Here is a 17,901-nt window from a genome sequence, read left to right as displayed (position 1 = left end):
AGCTGATTCCGGTTGTTGTTGTTGTTGCCTTCTTAGGTGTTTGGCTTGGGGAACAAGACCTATGAGCATTTCAACGCCATGGGGAAATACGTGGACAAGAGGCTGGAAGAGCTTGGAGCCCAGCGGATCTTTGAACTTGGGCTGGGAGACGACGACGGGAAGTAAGTGAGCCTTGGTCAGCCTGGATAGCTCAGTTGGCGTGGGTTGCAGGTTCAAATCCCCGTATGGGACAGCTGCATATTCCTTCATTGCAGGGGGTTGGACTAGATGACTTCTTTGGGACCCTTTCAACTCTACGATTCTGTGATTTTAGGACTTCAAGTGCCAAATTTGTCCTTCTCTTCTCACCCCTTAGAAAATGCTATTCTGAATGCTTTTTTAAAAAATTAATTCTGCTGAAACTGCTGAGAAGACTTGAAATGCAACAGCCACAAAATTGAGCATTTGTGAAAGTGGCTAAGAGCAAATGGATTTAACCCAGCCGGAAGAGTTTGAGTGGCAGGTTCTGCTTTGAGAAAAGCGGCTCTCTGACTTTAAAGAGGCATTTCTGTGATTGTAGAGAGGGCTGAGCGTGAGAGAAGCAAAAGAAGTCGGGGGTGGGTGGTGGGTTGGAATGAACCTTCTCCCTAACCTGTGCATGCAAGAAGCTTTTAATCCATGACCCTGAAACAAGGCTTGAGACGCTAGGCATATAATAATAGTAGTAATAATAACGATGATGGTGATGATGATGAAATAAACAACTGTCTGACTTTTAGAAGACATCTGAAGACAACTCTGTTAAGGGAAGTTTTTAATGTCTAATTTTTTGACATTTTTTATGTATGCCGCCCAGAGTGGCATTATTATTATTATTATTATTATTATTATTATTATTATTATTATTTTATTTATTTATTTGATTGATTGATTGATTGGTGGGTTGGTCCAGTGCCCTCCCAGGATGGTCTGGCATCTCTCCCCTCCTTCAGGGCGATGCACTGGCATTCAGCTTGCTGCTGTTTTGTTCTAAATGACAACTTTGCTTCCCACCCCCTACCCTGCCATCGCTTCTCTCGACAGCCTGGAAGAAGATTTTATCACGTGGCGTGAGCAGTTCTGGCCGGCAGTCTGTGAACATTTTGGTGTGGAAGCCACAGGAGACGAAACAAGGTCAGTCCCAAGAGATGGTGGCGGTAGCGGGATTGAGAACCGCTGCAGATGGAGCATCAGTTTGAGTGTGGGAGATGGGGCTCTGCTGTTGGCTTGCCGTGTGGCCACAGCTGGGCCCCTCTGGAGTGTATGCATCTACCTTTCACTCTGAATGAAGTTAATGGACCTTGCCCATTGTTTTCAAAGGTTTTACTTTGGAGTATGTCTGATGCAAGGGACGCGGGTGGTGCTGTGGGTTAAACCACAGAGCCTAGGACTTGCCAATCAGAAGGTTGGCGGTTTGAATCCCCGCGACGGGGTGAGCTTCCGTTGCTCAGTCCCTGCTCCTGCCAACCTAGCAGTCCGAAAGCACGTCAAAGTGCGAGTAGATAAATAGGTACCGCTCTGGCGGGAAGGTAAATGGCGTTTCCGTGCGCTGCTCTGGTTTGCTGGCCACATGACCCGGAAGCTGTACACCGGGTCCCTCAGCCAGTAAAGCGAGATGAGCGCCGCAACCCCAGAGTCGGCCATGACTGGACCTATTGGTCAGGGGTCCCTTTACCTTTACCTTTATGTCTGATGCAACCCATTGTCTCTGTCTCAAGACTGCCACATGGGAACAGTAAACTCTTTTGAACCTGGTCCTGTCTAATGATGATTAATTTTATTTTTGTTGAAAATATATCCCACCCTTCCTCCTCAAGGCAGCAAACAGTGTACTGTTTAAAACAAAAGCAAAACAACATTTTAAAGCAGATTAGAACACTCTAGACACATTTAAAACAACAAACACCTAAAACACAGTTCAGTTTTTTAAATAGCAGTTTAAAAAGTTAAACACATGATTTCATCTGGTGATCCCATGGGGTTGCTTGGAACAGTAGTCTTTAGCCAGCAATGCGTCGGAGTCCACAGGAATTGCATTTCAAATGCCTGCTGCAGGTTCACCTCACTAGGGAAGGCCTTCCAAAATTGGGGAACCACCACTGAAAAGGCCCCGTCATGAGTCAGCACCATCTAGGCAGCCCCCAGTGGCAGCAGCACCAACAAGGCCTCACCTGCTGATCGCAGGGTCGAATTTGGTTGGTATCGCAGAAGGCACTCTTTTAGCTACTAGGCTCCCAAGCCGTGTAGGGTTTTATACGCTAGGACCCTTGTCTTGAATTTTGCCCAGGGGACCACCCCTGAAAAGGCCCTGTCACGCACACAGGCCCCTGTCAATGTTTCCGGAACAGTCCCAAGCCTAAGAACTGGGCAGTACCATCTGCTTGGCTCTCCTCTGTTGTCCTCTGGAGAGCTGAGAAGCTGGCCATTTTGTCCTTGCCTCTGACTTCTCCTTCTTCTCCTTCTCCAGCATACGGCAGTACGAGCTGGTGGTCCACACGGACATCAGCCCCGACAAGGTTTACACGGGTGAAGTGGGCCGCCTCAAGAGCTACGAGAACCAAAAACCGTAAGTGCCACATTTGTGGGAGCAGCAGGGTTGGTATCAGGACTGCGCCCCCCAAGGGTCGTTGTAAGTTTGGGCCTCAAATAGCATTGCAGTAATTGACCTGCAGGTTACCAGAGCCATAGTCTACTGCAGCCAAAATTTAGGTGCTTCCACAATCTCTTACACATGTGGAACGGGGATTATATGGCACTGCTAACAGCACAAGTTCCATAGATCAAAGAAGTCTAGTGTGTGTATATCGGGTTAAGACAATCTCAGAGGTAAACTGGTCCCAAATTGTTAAGGGCTTTATATACTAATAGTAACACCTTCTCTACTACTACTACTACTATTACTACTACTACTATTATTATTTAGTTTTTCAGCTTTTAAAATTTTACAATTATCCAACAACCAGCATAAAAACAAGGTTCCAAAGAATCTCCTGAACTTCCCTCCTCCCCTTTGTGGGTATTAACCTTTTCCTCCTGCATCTCTTATATTAATCCAAATCTTTCGCATCTTGATTATACCCAAAATTCAACATTAAAATACAAGTGCTATTCCAATCCTAATGTTTTTAGTTGTTTGCAATGGTTTTTCAGGCAAGTTATGTATTTCCCCCATTCCTTATTAAAATTTTGGTCTTTCTGGCTTCTGATTCCTTTGGTCATTTTTGCCATTTTGGCATAATCCACCAACTTAATCTGCCATTCTTCTCTGGCAGGGACTTCGTCTTCTTTCCATCTCTGGGCCATTAACATCCGAGCAGCAGTGGCCACATACATAAATAGTCTTTTCTGGTCTTTTGGCACATAGAATGCCTAAAAGAAAAACTGCATTGCTTTTGATTGTAATAAAAATAACATTTTTGGCAATACCTTCATTTTGATTACCGGTATCCTTCCCAATAATGAGAAGTTCAACTTGGGGTGAAGGTGTTACTATTACTGGGGTGGGGGAACACATTCATTTGGGGGCAGTCCTTGGAAGTGTCAAACCCCGTGTCCCCACTGCAGTGCAATCGATGACTTCAGGTACGTGGGCCAATAAGTCTAATGGGTCTTCTTGGTTCATTCCAGGCCGTTCGATGCCAAGAACCCCTTCTTGGCGCCTGTTTCTGTGAACCGGAAGCTGAACCAAGGCGGGGACAGGTACCTCATGCACCTGGAACTGGATATTACAGGCTCAAAAATCAGGTAAAATGGCTAAGAATGGATTTGATTCACCTGCATACCCCATCTTCCTTGAGTTTGTTGCATGACTTGAAATCTGAAGAGCTCTCCTGGAGCAGGAGAAAACAGAACCTGTCTGGGGCTGTCCCTTGATTCTCACAGTAGACAGATGTCTCTTCCAGGGATCCCATCTGCAGAACATGATAATAGTCTCTCTCCTGTCCTCCCTGCCAGCAAGTGATGTTCATAGATAGACTCCCCCTGAAAATGGCAGTTCCATTTGTTTTACGTTGCCTGGAGAAAAACAGTTCCTCTTGCCTTTCGTGAACCTCTTGCCTGCCTGGTGTTTAATCGACACAACATTTTGCTTTGTACTTCCAGGCATGTTAACCATCTTGCATTTTCTGAGGGCATAACTGATCCCTGAAGTGTACAAATACTCTGCTTACCCACCCCCCACCCCCCATACAATTTGTGTAAATTCTCCTAAAGTAAAAGTGGGCCTGTTTTTCTCTGGTATTTCAATCCTTTTCCCATGCCTTGCTTATGATTTTGCATAAAGGAAGATTGGAACTATGGAGGCCTCTATTAAAATGGATTTTTTTGCGGGGGGAGGGGGAGGGAGAAAATGCCAAGGATGTGTGATGGTCATGGATGATGGGAGTCCAAGGATATCTGAAGGGCCACAGATCTCAGTCTCTAGCCTAATTAATACAGCATAGTGGAAACTCTCCCTTAGGCTGTCCTCCTGTATTCTCTTCCTTGGGAGTAAGCTCCGCTGAACTCAATGGGACTTCAGTTCCAACTATAAATGTGCAGGATTTCACAGCGAGCAATGCGATGTCTTCCTTAAGTTGATGCTGCTATTTAGACAATGAGGTGTTGACAGCCCAGGTGTTTCGAAATCGTACTTCCAGGAAGCGAAGTGCATGAATGCAGAATAGGGCCACCATACTTCTGGAATCAGCTTTTGAAATATGGCAACCCTAGAGATGTCCAAGAAGATCCGATCGGAATTATTTTCACGGATCACTACACAGAATCTAGATCCCAGCCTTGTGCAATAATCACTCTCTTATACAATCACATGCTGAGACCTGATCAGATGCATTTATCCCACTGTATTTCTTCGATTGTGTTTTAAGTGGAATATAGTCAGACCCACAGTCCATCTAACTCAGTATTGTCTACACTAACTGGCAGTGGCTCACCAGGGTTTCAGGCAGGGTTTCTGGTCTCCCCCAGCCCTACCTAGAGATGCCATCTGGTCTCCTTGACCCCAATTCCATGCAGCCTGGGAGAGTTTTGCTCATGGCGGGTGTTGTGGGGCTCTGCTCTGAAAGACGGACCAGCTGAGACAAGGCCTCTCTCTTCATCTCTTTGCCAGATACGAATCTGGGGACCACGTCGCTGTGTACCCAGCCAACGACACTTCGCTGGTCAACCAGCTTGGGGAAATCCTTGGTGCAGATTTAGATACGGTTATTTCCCTGAACAATCTAGATGGTGAGTATTCTCTCCCCTGCCCCAGAAAAGCAGTCCTTCCAATTTATTCCCTTTCATTTTGTCAAGCTGATGAACCGTCCAGTCTCCAGAACGGCAGTTCTCAAAATGTAAATAGCTCGTGTAAGCGTAGAGATGATCTGCGCTCAAATGATCTTTCACCCCTGCATTTGTTTACAAGACCCTTGACCTAGCTGAGTGGAGGGAGGTGAGCTCAGGTCACCAGCTCACTAGGAGATAAGACAGGCACCCTCCTCTGAGAGCAGTGTCTGGGTGGAAATCGCTGAAGTGTCTGGGATGTATGGCAAGCCCGGCCGGAAGTCTAGATTTTGGTGAATTTCCTTAAAAATAGCTCAAAAACTAATTCTTTTTTTGAGATTTTGCAAAAAAATAAAGCAGCTCAGCAACTTTGGCCAAAACAAAATAAACCCTCAACAACTTTGCCATATTTCTGAAATATGGCAACCCTTACCCAAACCTCCTTCATTATTATCATTTAACGCCTTACAGCACACTATGGCCACATTCACACAATACATTCAAAGCACTCTGGTACCACTATGAGCAATCCTGGCTTCCTTCAGAGAAGTCTGGGAGCTGGAGTTTGTTTTGGGTGCTGGGTCTCTAGGAGTCCCCTATTCAGCTCCCAGAGCTAAAATTTCCCATAGTTCTTTGTGAGGAGGGTTTGATTGCTTAACTACGCTAGGAATTGTAACTGTCTGAGGGGAATGGGGGCCTGCCAGCAACTCTCAGCACCCTCAACTAGCTGCATTTCCCAGAATCCTTCATTGCGGGGGGTTGGACTAGATAACCCTCGGGACCCCTTCCAATTCAACAATTCTATGATTATAAGATGCGCCCTTAATCTTCTCCCCTCCTTGGTGCTCCTTTGCGTACCAAACAAGAGGTCCACCCGCCTTCTACAGCGCAGTAGGCGTAACTCTCCAAGAATCTGATAAAATTGTCTACTCACATAGGCATTTCCAAATCTGAACGCTCTTTATGGCATCGCGCGGAGTTGCACTTGCTGTACAACACTTGCTTCTGCTTGCACAATCTCATTCCATGTTGGTGCAAAGAAGCTTTTTGTAAAATAAGAAAAACAAAACAGCTATCCAAGTTGGAATGAGCTTTCTGGCAGAACCAGTTTCTCTTCCCATGAGGTTCTGGATCTAAAGCTGTTTGGCGCCCAGCTGTCCAATCTGGTTCCTTGGCTTGAAGTCTAGCCTGCCTTCCAGAACCTTCTCCCATGCTCTTTATGAACCTGAGATTGCCCATGCATTTTCTGCTTTTTCACCCCATTGAGTTCACAGTTAAGTGGCGGTGGAGACCCAGGAGTGCCTTGAATAACTCTGTCATTTGCAGTTTCTTTCCATTTGCCCAGAATCTTTGAGGAGTTTGGCTTTCCCTCAGGCAGGCTCCTTGCCCAGTGGCCAGTTGAGGCCGTTCAGGGTGTCGGTTCTCGTAACGCTCATTTCTTCTTGCTTGTCCCATTCATTTGCTGTTATCTTTCTTCAGTTGAGCCTCTCTGATTTTAAGCGTGAATGGGCTTGCACGAGTTCCCTTCAAAAGAACTTGAGAAGAGCCGTGCTGGATCAGGCCAGTGGCCTATCTAGTCCAGCATCCTGTTCTCACAGTGGCCACCAAGATGCCTGTGGGAAACCCACAAGAAAGCCCTGCCCTTCTGTGGTTTCCAGCCACTGGTATTCAGAAGCATCTATGCCTCCAGCTGCAAAGGCAGAGCATAGCCATTGTGGCTATTAGCCCTTGATAACATTTTAAAGCCATCCAAGTTGGTGGCCATCACAGCCTCCTGTGGGAGGGAGTTCCATAGTTTAACTGAGTGAAGAAGGACTTTTTTCTGTCTGTCCCCAAACTTCCAACATTCAGTTAAATGGGATGCCCATGAGTTCTACTGCTATGAGAGGGAGGAAACCATTTTTCTCTATCCACTTACAATCACATATCCAATATACAACATAAAAACAAGATTCCAAAGAATCTTCTGGAGTTCCCTCCTCCCTTTGTGGGTCCTATTGTTAATCATTTCCTCCTGCATCTTTTATGATAATCAAAATCTTTTACATCTCCACTATGTCCAGAATTCACCATTAAACTACAAGTGTTGTTCCAGTCCTACTAACGGTTTTAACTGTTGACAATGGTTTTTAAGATAAGTTATAAACTTTCCCCATTCCTTATTGAAATTTTGGTCTTCCTGATTTCTGATTCTTCCGGTCGTTTTTGCCAGTTCAGCATAATCCATCTATTTAGTCCGCCATTCTTCTCTGGTTGAAACTTTGTCTTCTTTCCATCTCTGGAAAACTTCTATCCTGTCATCTCTCACTTGCCTTTTCTCTAAGCTAAAAAGTCCCAAGAGCTGCAGCCTTTTTTTCACAGGGGAGTTGCTTCTGCCACCAAAACTCAGTGAGAGTGGGGGTCTGCCTTAATCTCAAGAGAGAGAAAATGGGAAAATTGCAGAGTGGGAGAGACCACTGCTGAAGGCAGCCCTGTTTAGGGAAGCTTTTAATGTTTGATGCATTACTGTATTTTAATATTTTGTTGGAAGCCACCCAGAGTGGCTGGGGAAGCCCAGCCAGATGGGCGGGGTATAAATAAATTTTATTATTATTATTATTATTATTATTATTATTATTATTATTATTCTGAGCCCCAGTCACGTGGACTTCCATAGCTGATGGAACCACTCACAGGGCATCCCCAGGTTTCTTGGGGCTCTATATAGGGGAAACCCCATTTCCAAATCGAGACCACGAACGGCAGCATCAAACTGCTTTGATAATCGTAGCCCATGCAAGCCCACCAAAGGGTTGGGGAGCTGCTTGGACTTTCAGAAAAAGACCCCCGCAGCTGTACTTTGTGGCAGCGCAGCTCCCCAACTCTCCCCTCTCCGTCTCCTTCCTGCAGAGGAGTCCAACAAGAAGCACCCGTTCCCTTGCCCCACGACCTACCGCACAGCCCTGACCTACTACTTGGACATCACGAACCCGCCCCGCACCAACGTCCTCTACGAGCTGGCGCAGTACGCCACGGACGCCACCCAGCAGGAGCACCTGCGCAAGATGGCCTCCTCCCACACCGAAGGCAAGGTAGGTCCCGGCCACACCCTCTGCAGCTAGCTCCCCCTAGTGGCATGGAGGCAATGTCTCGGAAAACGTTGATTAGGGTTCTGCAATTCCAGAGCTGGTCGTTGTGTGTCGGGCGTGGTGGGTACGCTGAGTGGGGCAGGGGCTGCTTTTCAGCCAAGTGTGTGCATGTGCGTGCCTGTGCCTGCTTAACCCTTTCCCTATCAAGAGTTAGAGGAGTCTTGTTCAGTGGTCCAGCAGGAAACAGCATCTGGTGGTTGAAGAGAGGTGAATCACATACTCCCTGTCTGTGGCTTCACCTCAGTGAATGTCTGATTCCTGCTTTGATTGCTGAGAGGCAAAAACTCGTATTCTCCCCCCATCCCCTAACCCAGGAGCCCTTCCAATTGATTCCCTTTTGTTACGTCGAGCTGATGAACCGTCCAGTTTCCAGAATGGCAGTTCTCGAAATTTAAATAGCTGGAGGTTTGCCCTGATTTTGCACCCCAGAAGGACTTGCTTTCAGCTCACGTAAGCATAGAGATGATCTGCGCTCAAATGATCTTTCACCCCTGCGTTTGTTTACAAGACCCTTGACTGAGCTGACTGGAGGGAGGTGAGCTCAGGTCACCAGCTCACACTTAGCTGGGTAGGACAGGGAGCAACAAGTGGTCTCCTCCCGCTAGGATTTTCCTTGCAGACCAGCAGTGACTTTCCAGGGCTCTGACCAGAGAGAGAATCCCCTTTGTCTCCTCATCCCTACCAGCTTGGATCCTTCATGGTGCTGAAAACAAATTCTTAATCTGAGCACATGCTCAAGTCTGTTCAGCCTTAAGTATTTGTCTTCTGCAATAGAACTGACCTTACAGTCCTTTTGCACTGAAATCTCCTCTTAGTTCTCTGTGTCTGCATGCATCATTGTGGGTCATTCTAACAAGTGAGGGCAGGGAGGCGCACCTCTTCTGGGGACGGCCTGTAGCTCAGTAATTCCCAAATCTTTTTTGGGCCGCTGTCCCCTTTGAGTTCCATGAACTCACCCCCTCCCCTCCAAAAAGCATTATTCAGAAGAGTGGATTGCACAGCCCACTAACAGAATAAAATTTAAAACAGTAGCAACAAATAGCACATTTAATTAATTAATCCCATTAAAACTATTTCGTTTAATTCAACAAAATGGATGAACTTGATCCAGTGATACCAGCTTTTAGCTACATCATCATCATCATCATCATTATTATTATTATTATTATTATTATTATTATTTATTTGTATACTGCCCTACGCTTGTAGATCTTGGGGCAGTTCACAACATAAAATTACAATATAAAAACCACAAAATGCATAGCAAAATGTACACCTCCGGGATCACCCCCCCAACAGCCCTCCTTGCCTTTTAGCATCCCACCCCCAGGTCCTCCCACCGCCCCTGCCCCCAGGGGGTGCTACTTCTGCCTTTAGGAACCACTGACGAGCAAGTGCATCTCTTTGTGGGCCTGCCCAGCATAATACGTGGCTCACTGGAGGGCGTCTTTTCTTTCCTTGATCCACGCAGTCGCTGTACCTCAGCTGGGTCGTTGAAGCCCGGAGGAACATCCTGGCCATCTTGCAGGACACGCCCTCCCTCCGGCCCCCCATTGACCACCTCTGCGAGCTGCTGCCCCGCCTGCAGGCTCGCTACTATTCCATCGCTTCGACGTCCAAGGTGAGCACTGGGAGGCGCAGGGAGGGGGGGGGGAGGGAGGTGTTCCGGGGCTTCCTCAGATTCTCACCCTACCAGGCCTTGTCTGCTGGTTAATGTGTGGCATTCAGTTCTTTCCATCTGCCAGCGCTAGCCTTTAGTGGAGGTTAGGGATGTGGGGGGGTCTAAACCACTGAGCCTCTTGGGCTTGTTGATCAGAAGGTTGGTGGTTCAAATCTCTGTTGCTCCTGCCAACCTAAAGGTAAAGGCACAGGGACCCCTGACCATTAGGTCCAGTCGTGAGCGACTCTGGGGTTGCGGCGCTCATCTCGCTTTATTGGCCGAGGGAGCCGGCGTTTATCTGCAGACAGCTTCCGGGTCATGTGGCCAGCATGACTAAGCCGCTTCTGGCGAACCAGAGCAGCGCACGGAAACGCTGTTTACCTTCCCGCCGGAGCGGTACCCATTTATCTACTTGCACATTGACGTACTTTCGAACTGCTAGGTTGGCAGGAGCAGGGACCGAGCAACGGGATTTGAACCGCCAACCTTCTGATTGGCAAGTCCTAGGCTATGTGGTTTAACCCACAGCACCACCCGCGTCCCTCCTGCCAACCTAGCAGCTCAAAAGCATGCCAGTTCTAGTACTCAAATAGGTACTGCTGAGGCAGGAAGGTAAACGGCGTTTCCATGCGCTCTGGTTTTCGTTGCGCCAGAAATGGTTTAGTCATGCTGGCCACATAACCCGGAAAGCTGTCTGTGGGCAAATGCCGACTCCCTTGGCCTGAAAGCGAGGTGAGCGCTGCAACCCTGTAGTCGCCTTTGACTGGACTTAACCGTCCAGGGGTCCTTTTTTTTTTTTAGTGAAGGATTCCTCCCCCAGGACTGGTCAAACTGACCTCCTACTTCCCTCACGCCAGCTGCACTGACAGTTGGCATTCCGTGCCTGGCCCTTCATGGTGTTTCATTTTAATGCAGCAGCCTGGATACCTTTGGGGGGTGAAGGGTGGGGGAGAGGAAGACAGGGCTTGCTGAGCCGTTCTATCCCGGCTTAGTCACTGGGATCATCTGCAGGACCGTCGCTGGTTGTTCCTCCAGTGTCATTGGCCCAGGCCTGTGACTTGAAGCTCCTCCACCAACCCTGCCATCAGCCTTCTCCCTCTCTTCTCAGGTGCAACCCAACTCCATCCACATCTGCGCTGTGCTGGTGGAGTACAAGACCAAGACGGACCGCATCAACAAAGGGGTGGCCACTAGCTGGCTGAAGAACAAGCAGCCCAACGAGAACGGGCACAAGTCCACAGTGCCCATGTATGTCCGGAAGTCCCAGTTCCGCCTGCCGTTCAAGCCTAGCACTCCCGTCCTGATGATTGGGCCTGGCACTGGCATTGCCCCCTTCATGGGCTTCATCCAGGAGCGGGGCTGGCTCAAGCAGCAAGGTGGGTGCCGTCCCAAACAAGCCCACCCCCTTTACTGGGCTCTGATTGGCCATGCCAGTGGCAAATGGGATGGCTTGTTGTTGAATTCCACAATCTGCACTGGGGTGAGGGATCTCAAGGCCTAGAGTGCCCTTGGGACTCTGGCCACTCACTGGCTGTGCTCTGTGCCGGCTGCAACTGCTCTTGCTTGCCTGAAATTTGTCCTTGCATGACTTAGATGGAGAGGTGTCTCTGTAGAAACCTCTGGCTTCTCCATGGCTTTTTCCTTGTAAAATGCTGGGGTGGGAGCATGAAGCACTGTCTAGCTCTGATTTGACTTAACAGTGCTTTGTAGGCCAGTGCTGCCAGGCGACATAGTAGTGTTGTGAAGTCCAATCAGAGCAAGGGCGTGAAGCGTTGCCCTTGCTCTGAACTGACTTCCTGATGCAATGGAGGTCAACGCTGCCAGGCAATGTTGGCGTTGCCTGAAACCAAATCAGAATGAGGGCACTCCTCCCTGTCTTGGCTCTGGCACCTTGGGAGGGAAAACTAGATGGCACCCTGCAACCCACTTCTTTGTCTCTGAGCTCCTTTGTAAGGGCATGATACAAGTTTAATAAAATAAAATAAAATAAAATGAGTCTTGCGATTGGGAGCAGGGCTTCATGCAGAGGCGCAGTAGGCAGCCTCCCATCGCAAGAGGGGGCACCCTGTCAATAAGTTGCACCAGAGTGAAGGATGGGGTTTTTTTTTCCATTTCAGGCAAGGATGTGGGCGAGACGGTGCTTTATTACGGCTGTCGGCACGAGAACGAGGACTACCTCTACAAGGAGGAGCTGGCCAAGCTTCTCAAGGAAGGGGCCCTCACTCAGCTCAACGTCGCTTTCTCCAGGGACCAACCTCAGAAGGTATTCCTGCGTTGGACTAGATGATCCTCTGGGCTTCCTCCAACTCTGTGATCCTGTGCACCTCCCTTGATTTTTGCAGGGCTTTATCTGTCAAGCGTAATTCTGACACTGCAGTGAGGCCATCGCCCTTCTCTTTTTCATTCTTGTCTTCCTCCTCTTAATTAAATTGTTGTACCGTCCTTCATCCGAAGGCCACGTGGCGGTTCACCACATGCAACATAAATTTCACAACGTCCTATCTGTCTGGCCTAAGGATCAACACAGTTATATAAATGCAACTCCAATAAGGAATGCAGGATGAAATGCAAATGGTCATAAGAGCATCAGCATAAAAAGGAGGAGATCAGCAGTGGGGCATCCGAAAAGTGAAGGCAGCACACAAATCACTTCTAAGGGATGACAGGCCCCTTCAGGGGGTGGGGAAGGGGGTTGCACTGATGGGAGAGGAGGGGCGCCCCCTTGTCTCTCCCCCCCATGCAGCTGAGAAACATGGCATCATGGCAAAGAACTCTTGCCCGGCCAATATATATGCTCCTGATCGAGTTTGTGGTAGGGCCACTGCAATTGTCCACCTAGGCCCTTCCGCGGAGTTGTCTTCCTTAGCTCCTCTCCATTTAAATGTGCCAAGTCACCTTTGCAATCATAAGGACTAGAATCTTTTCCGTGTGTGTGTGTGTTTTAATGAAGCAAAGGATAAGATTCTGTAATGCCTTCCGGGTGTTGCTGGAATACAACTCCCTTAATTCCTGGCCATTGCCTGTGCTTCCTGGGGGACTGATGGGGGCTAGAGTCCATCAACACCTGGAAGTTACCATGTTGGCTGCTCCCAGTGGATGCCACACGGTATGCTAACCCGGCACCTTCCAGATGTTTTGACTACAACTCCCATCAGCCCCAGCAAACTTGGAAAGGGCCGAACTAAAGCGTTTAAGGCAGGCATAGGCAAACTGCCCTCCAGATGTTTTGGGACTACGACTCCCATCATCCCTAGCTAACAAGACCAGTGTTCAGGGATGATGGGAGTTGTAGTCCCAAAACACCTGGAGGGCCGAGTTTGCCTATGTGTGTTTTGAGAGTGAGTGAGTTTGGGTTGGTGGGAAGTTGCTTCGTGCTTCTTATGATACGACTGCAGAGGATACAGTTGGGAGACTTCACAAGCTTGAACAGCTTCTGTTCCCCATCCCACCCCCTCAATCTGCTTTTGCTTCTCTAGATTTACGTCCAGCACCTGTTGAAGAAGAACAAGGAGAATGTCTGGAAGCTGATCCACGAAGGAAATGGGCACATCTACGTGTGCGGGTGAGTGGGGGCTTGGTTGTGGGTGTGCAGAGCCCCCTCTTGAGGCTGCTGCTGCAGTCCCTTTGCCTCTCTGAGCTGCAGAAGATGGAGCAGGCAGGAAAAGGAGGCCAAGACCCGGAACTGGCAGCTGGGAACTGCAGAGGAGCAGAATTTTTGGCTAAACGTTTGGGAGAAACTTCCTGAACGCCTCAGCTGCTCCGAGACCGGAATGAGCTGACTCAGGAGGAGGTGGACTCTCCTTTAGTGAGGAGGTATGCAAGCAGACGGTTGCTGTGTCTGTCCTGCCTTGAAGAGCCTGCCTTGAGCAGAGGAGTTGGCCTGGGGGACTCTTAAGGCAACTTCCAGGTCTTCAATTCAGCCCAGAAGTGAGGCTACTCTACACTCCTGGAAGTGGCTCCCTGGCCTTACCTGGATATGCTGTTGTGGATTGAACCTGAGACCTACGGCATGCAAAGCAGGTGCTCTGCAACTGGGCTAAGGTCTTTTCCAATCTCCAGGTATATCTGTAAGAGGAGACAGTCCTGCTGAACTTCTCCACCAAAAGGCTGTGTATCTCAAGAGCCGTATTTCAGTTGAAAGAAAATGATGCCTGTCTCCCAAAACGATGCGGAATCTGTCTTCAAAACCAACATGAGTTCCATTTGTTGAGCAGGGTTTCCTCCCAGAACCTGCTGCCTTCTGCTCTCTCACTGAGCTGTGAGCCATTAAAAATTAAGACATAGGATCTGAATTGTAGAATTTTAGAGTTGGAAGGGAGCCCACGGGTTATCTAGTCCAACCCCCCGCAATGCAGAAATCTCAACCAAAGCACCCATGACAGACGGCCATCCAACCTCTGCTTAAAAACCTCTAGTGAAGGAGAGTTCACAACCTCCTGAGTGAGTCTGTTCCACTGTTGAATAGCTCTTACTATCAGAAAGTTCTTCCTGATGTTTCAATCAAGGGCTTGCTCTTTGGATGCAATGAGTCCTCCGCTCATTTTCCAAAAAAATGTTTTCCCATGAGGCTGCATTAAGTTGCATAAAACTCCTTTCACAGTTTGCTTCAGCCTAACCTGGAGGTTAGGGACGCGGGTGGTGCTGTGGGTTAAACCACAGAGCCTAGGACTTGCCGATCAGAAGGTCGGGGGTTCGAATCCCCGCGACGGAGTGAGCTCCCATTGCTCGGTCCCCCCTCCTGCCAACCTAGCAGTTCGAAAGCACGTCAAAGTGCAAGTAGATAAATAGGTACCACTCCGGCAGGAAGGTAAACGGCATTTCCGTGTGCTGCTCTGGTTTGCCAGAAGCGGCTTAGTCATGCTGGCCACATGACCCGAAAGCTATACGCCGGCTCCCTCGGCCAATAAAGCGAGATGAGCGCCGCAACCCCAGAGTCGCTCACGACTGGACCTAATGGTCAGGGGCCCCTTTACCTTTACCTTTTTAACCTGAAGCTGCCTACTGAAATTTCACCCCTCTGTGTGTTTCCCTACCCTGCCCACCTGCATCCTAAAACCTGCCCTTGAGTCAAATCTGAAGAGACTTCCGTGTGGTTCGATTGTCAAACTAGTGAGAGACCTGGTTGGGTTATGAATGCAATAAATAAGGGCTGCACTTGGCCTAACATGACCTCCCCTTCTCTGTGGGGGCCTTCCTCTTTGCAGCGACGCCCGGAACATGGCCCGCGACGTGCAAAACGCCTTCTACGAGATTGTGGCTGAATACGGGAAGATGAACCAGCAGCAGGCTGTGGATTACGTCAAGAAGCTGATGACCAAGGGGCGCTACTCCCTGGACGTCTGGAGCTAGGGTGGGCGGTGCTTGCTGGGTAGGGGGGGGCGGTTCTCAGTGGGGGGCTGCAGGAGGGGCAGGGAAGGGACTTTCTCACTTGGCTGCGCATCCTGCCCCCCTGTGGGACTCTGCTCAGGTGTGCACACCTGGCTCCCTCCTCGTCCCTCCCATTCATTCCATGTTAAGAGTGTGCCGCAGGGCGACTTGGAGGGTTTTCCAGGGGGTGGGTTAGGCCACCTCAGGCCAGAATCACCAGTCGCTCGCTCGCTCTCTCTCTCTCTCTCGGCAATTGCTGCTGCTGCTCTTCAGAGGACTTCTGGGTGCGCAGCGTTTTTCATCCTCCTTTCTCTACATGTCAAAACTTACTTTCATTTTTTTGGGAAACGGAACTTCGCTCCAGTCCCATCTGGCGGGCATCTCTGCATCAGGAGAAGCTGCAAAAGCGGGGCTCAGGTGCTGACCTCCTCCCCTTAACTCCTCGGAAGATGCGTAGCTTTCATTTAGCCTGCGGGAAACGATCAGGCCCCCCCAGACCCGCTCCCCCCGCCCTTTCCCAAGCTGCTGGGGAAGGTGCTCCTGCCGCAGCCAGAGATGGCATTGCTTTGGGTTTTAGTGACTAGTGACCTGTGCTGTTGGGGGGGGGGTCCTCAGTAGGGTAACAGGGTGGGGGTCAAGTGGAGAGCAAAATGACATATTTAAGAAGCCAGCAGTGTGAGCGGAGGGGGGCTCTCTTCTCCCCACCCCCTTCACTTCTTACTGTGCCTAGAACAAGCTTGGAGACCTTATACAATCTGTGTGAAATTGGATCAAACGCGGGAGGTGTGCATTTGGGTTGGCGGCTGTCCTGATCTGATACCTGGTGCTGCATGCTGGCATGTCTCAGGCTCACCTGACTGGGGATGGCAGTGCTGCCTCTTTTGCCTGCATCCCCTCCTGTTACAGCCTCATTGGATGAAACTCTCCCCTTCTCTGCTGTGTCAGCAGACAGCCGTTGACGGTGGCAGTGGATCAGGGTGACACAGTTCAGTCTGGGCTGGAGGACAGTACCTGGCTGTCCAGTCCTCTTTCGTTGGCACTTAATTTCCCTCCCTCTCCCCAACCCCCAACAGTGGGGAAGCCCATTCCGGACATGGCGGCCCCCTCCGGCCAGTTCCTAGGCCCGCCTGTCATTTCCCCCTTGCTGAGACCGATGGGGTGCTGCCCCTGGCATGAGAAATGTGTGTGCCGTGGCCGAGCCCAGCCATGGCGCTTTTCAGTCCCGGTGTGGCTTGCCACCCCAGCCATGCAACTTAACGGTTCGTGTTGAAGCTGCCAGTGTGTGCCCAAGGATGTACGTTTGGATTGAGTGCTGGGGTGAGCAGCTTGTCCACTGAATGTACATAACTGTAAGGAGACTTTGCTCTTGAAATAAAATATGACCTGATTCTTTTGCTCTGCCTCCTTCTTAGGCCTTGTGTGGGGTGGGGGCTTGTGGAGCTAGAGTGATGCTTCCAACCATACCTTCCACGGATGCACCAAACCATTCGTGGATACATTATCAAGGCAGCAACCCACTTGCCAATGCTGCTAATCTTTACAGACTGCCGATGGGAGAGAGCTTTTACTACAGGGTTTCCCAAGCTGAGGTCCACTTGGAGTCCACAACGTGGTCTGCAGATTTGGGGTTGGAGATGGGAGGCAGCACAGCCAATGCATTATTTCTTACACTGGGTTACCATTTGAATTGTGTGAAACGTAAGGAAGGAATCACAGAACTGTAGAGTTGGAAGGGACCCTGAGGACCATTCTAGTTCAACCCTCTGCAATGCAGAATTATGCAGCTGTCCCATACGGTGCTCGAACCTGCAACCTTGACAACCATGCTCTGTCGTGTGCTTAGGAAGCCACAAAGCCAGACGGCATCTGGCACGGTGCATTACAACGGCTACAGCAGACGGGGGGGGGGGGGGAATCCTGAACAGGTCTGCAAGGATCTTCAACTTCCAAGTGGTCAGGGTGTGTTTGTGAAGTGTGGGAACCACTGTTACTGTCATGGTGAGGGGAAGAGGGGGTGGTGGTCTGCTTCTCCTTTTCAAAGCCCCCTAAGCTCATAGGGGCCAGCCAAGCATCTTTTGCCATCCACATAAGAGCCTGCTGGATCAGGCCATCAGAAACCTACTTCCTCCAATAGTGGAGATGCTTCACAGCCATTGCTTGCCCTCATCCTCCATGCATTTGCCGATAAGCCATTCACATTGGTGCCCATCATTACTTCCTCAAAAGGCTTACAGTTTAACAAAGCCCGTAAGTGAAGAGCTCATGGGATCAGAACTGTAGACTTGGGAGAGATCCCCTCCTTGGGGGGGGGGTCAACACCCTGCATTGCAGTAAACGCAACTCAAGAATCAATGACTGACAGCCACTCTAAGCTCTGCTGAAAAACCTGCAAGGAAGAATCTCCTTGTCATTTGAATCTATTGGCCCAGGTCCTGCCAGCTTGCTCCACCTTCCATGGGACAGCCC

At 49.5% G+C, this 17,901-nt stretch overlaps 1 protein-coding gene across 4 annotated transcripts in view; it reads left to right on the top strand.

Annotated features, from left to right (window-relative positions):
• Positions 1–16,828, top strand: part of POR (cytochrome p450 oxidoreductase) — a 52,404-nt gene extending 35,576 nt beyond the window's left edge. For all 4 annotated transcript variants that reach the window (XM_083587655.1, XM_083587653.1, XM_083587654.1 and 1 more), the window contains 11 exons: positions 37–161; positions 1,063–1,152; positions 2,486–2,584; positions 3,646–3,762; positions 5,126–5,244; positions 8,170–8,351; positions 9,880–10,029; positions 11,177–11,444; positions 12,186–12,331; positions 13,545–13,630; positions 15,273–16,828. In XM_083587655.1, the coding sequence (XP_083443781.1) occupies positions 37–161; positions 1,063–1,152; positions 2,486–2,584; positions 3,646–3,762; positions 5,126–5,244; positions 8,170–8,351; positions 9,880–10,029; positions 11,177–11,444; positions 12,186–12,331; positions 13,545–13,630; positions 15,273–15,417 (1,527 nt within the window). In that variant the 3' untranslated portion in view covers positions 15,418–16,828. The remainder of the gene's footprint in view (positions 1–36; positions 162–1,062; positions 1,153–2,485; positions 2,585–3,645; positions 3,763–5,125; positions 5,245–8,169; positions 8,352–9,879; positions 10,030–11,176; positions 11,445–12,185; positions 12,332–13,544; positions 13,631–15,272) is intronic.
• The last annotated feature ends 1,073 nt before the right edge of the window (positions 16,829–17,901 follow it).

The sequence above is a fragment of the Podarcis filfolensis genome (genome assembly GCF_964270895.1).
Source record: "Podarcis filfolensis genome assembly, chromosome: 15".
In the NCBI taxonomy this organism is placed as follows: Eukaryota; Metazoa; Chordata; class Lepidosauria; order Squamata; family Lacertidae; genus Podarcis; species Podarcis filfolensis.
The sequence above is the reverse complement of the archived record's forward strand: the minus strand, read 5'-3'. Positions and strand labels throughout refer to the sequence as shown.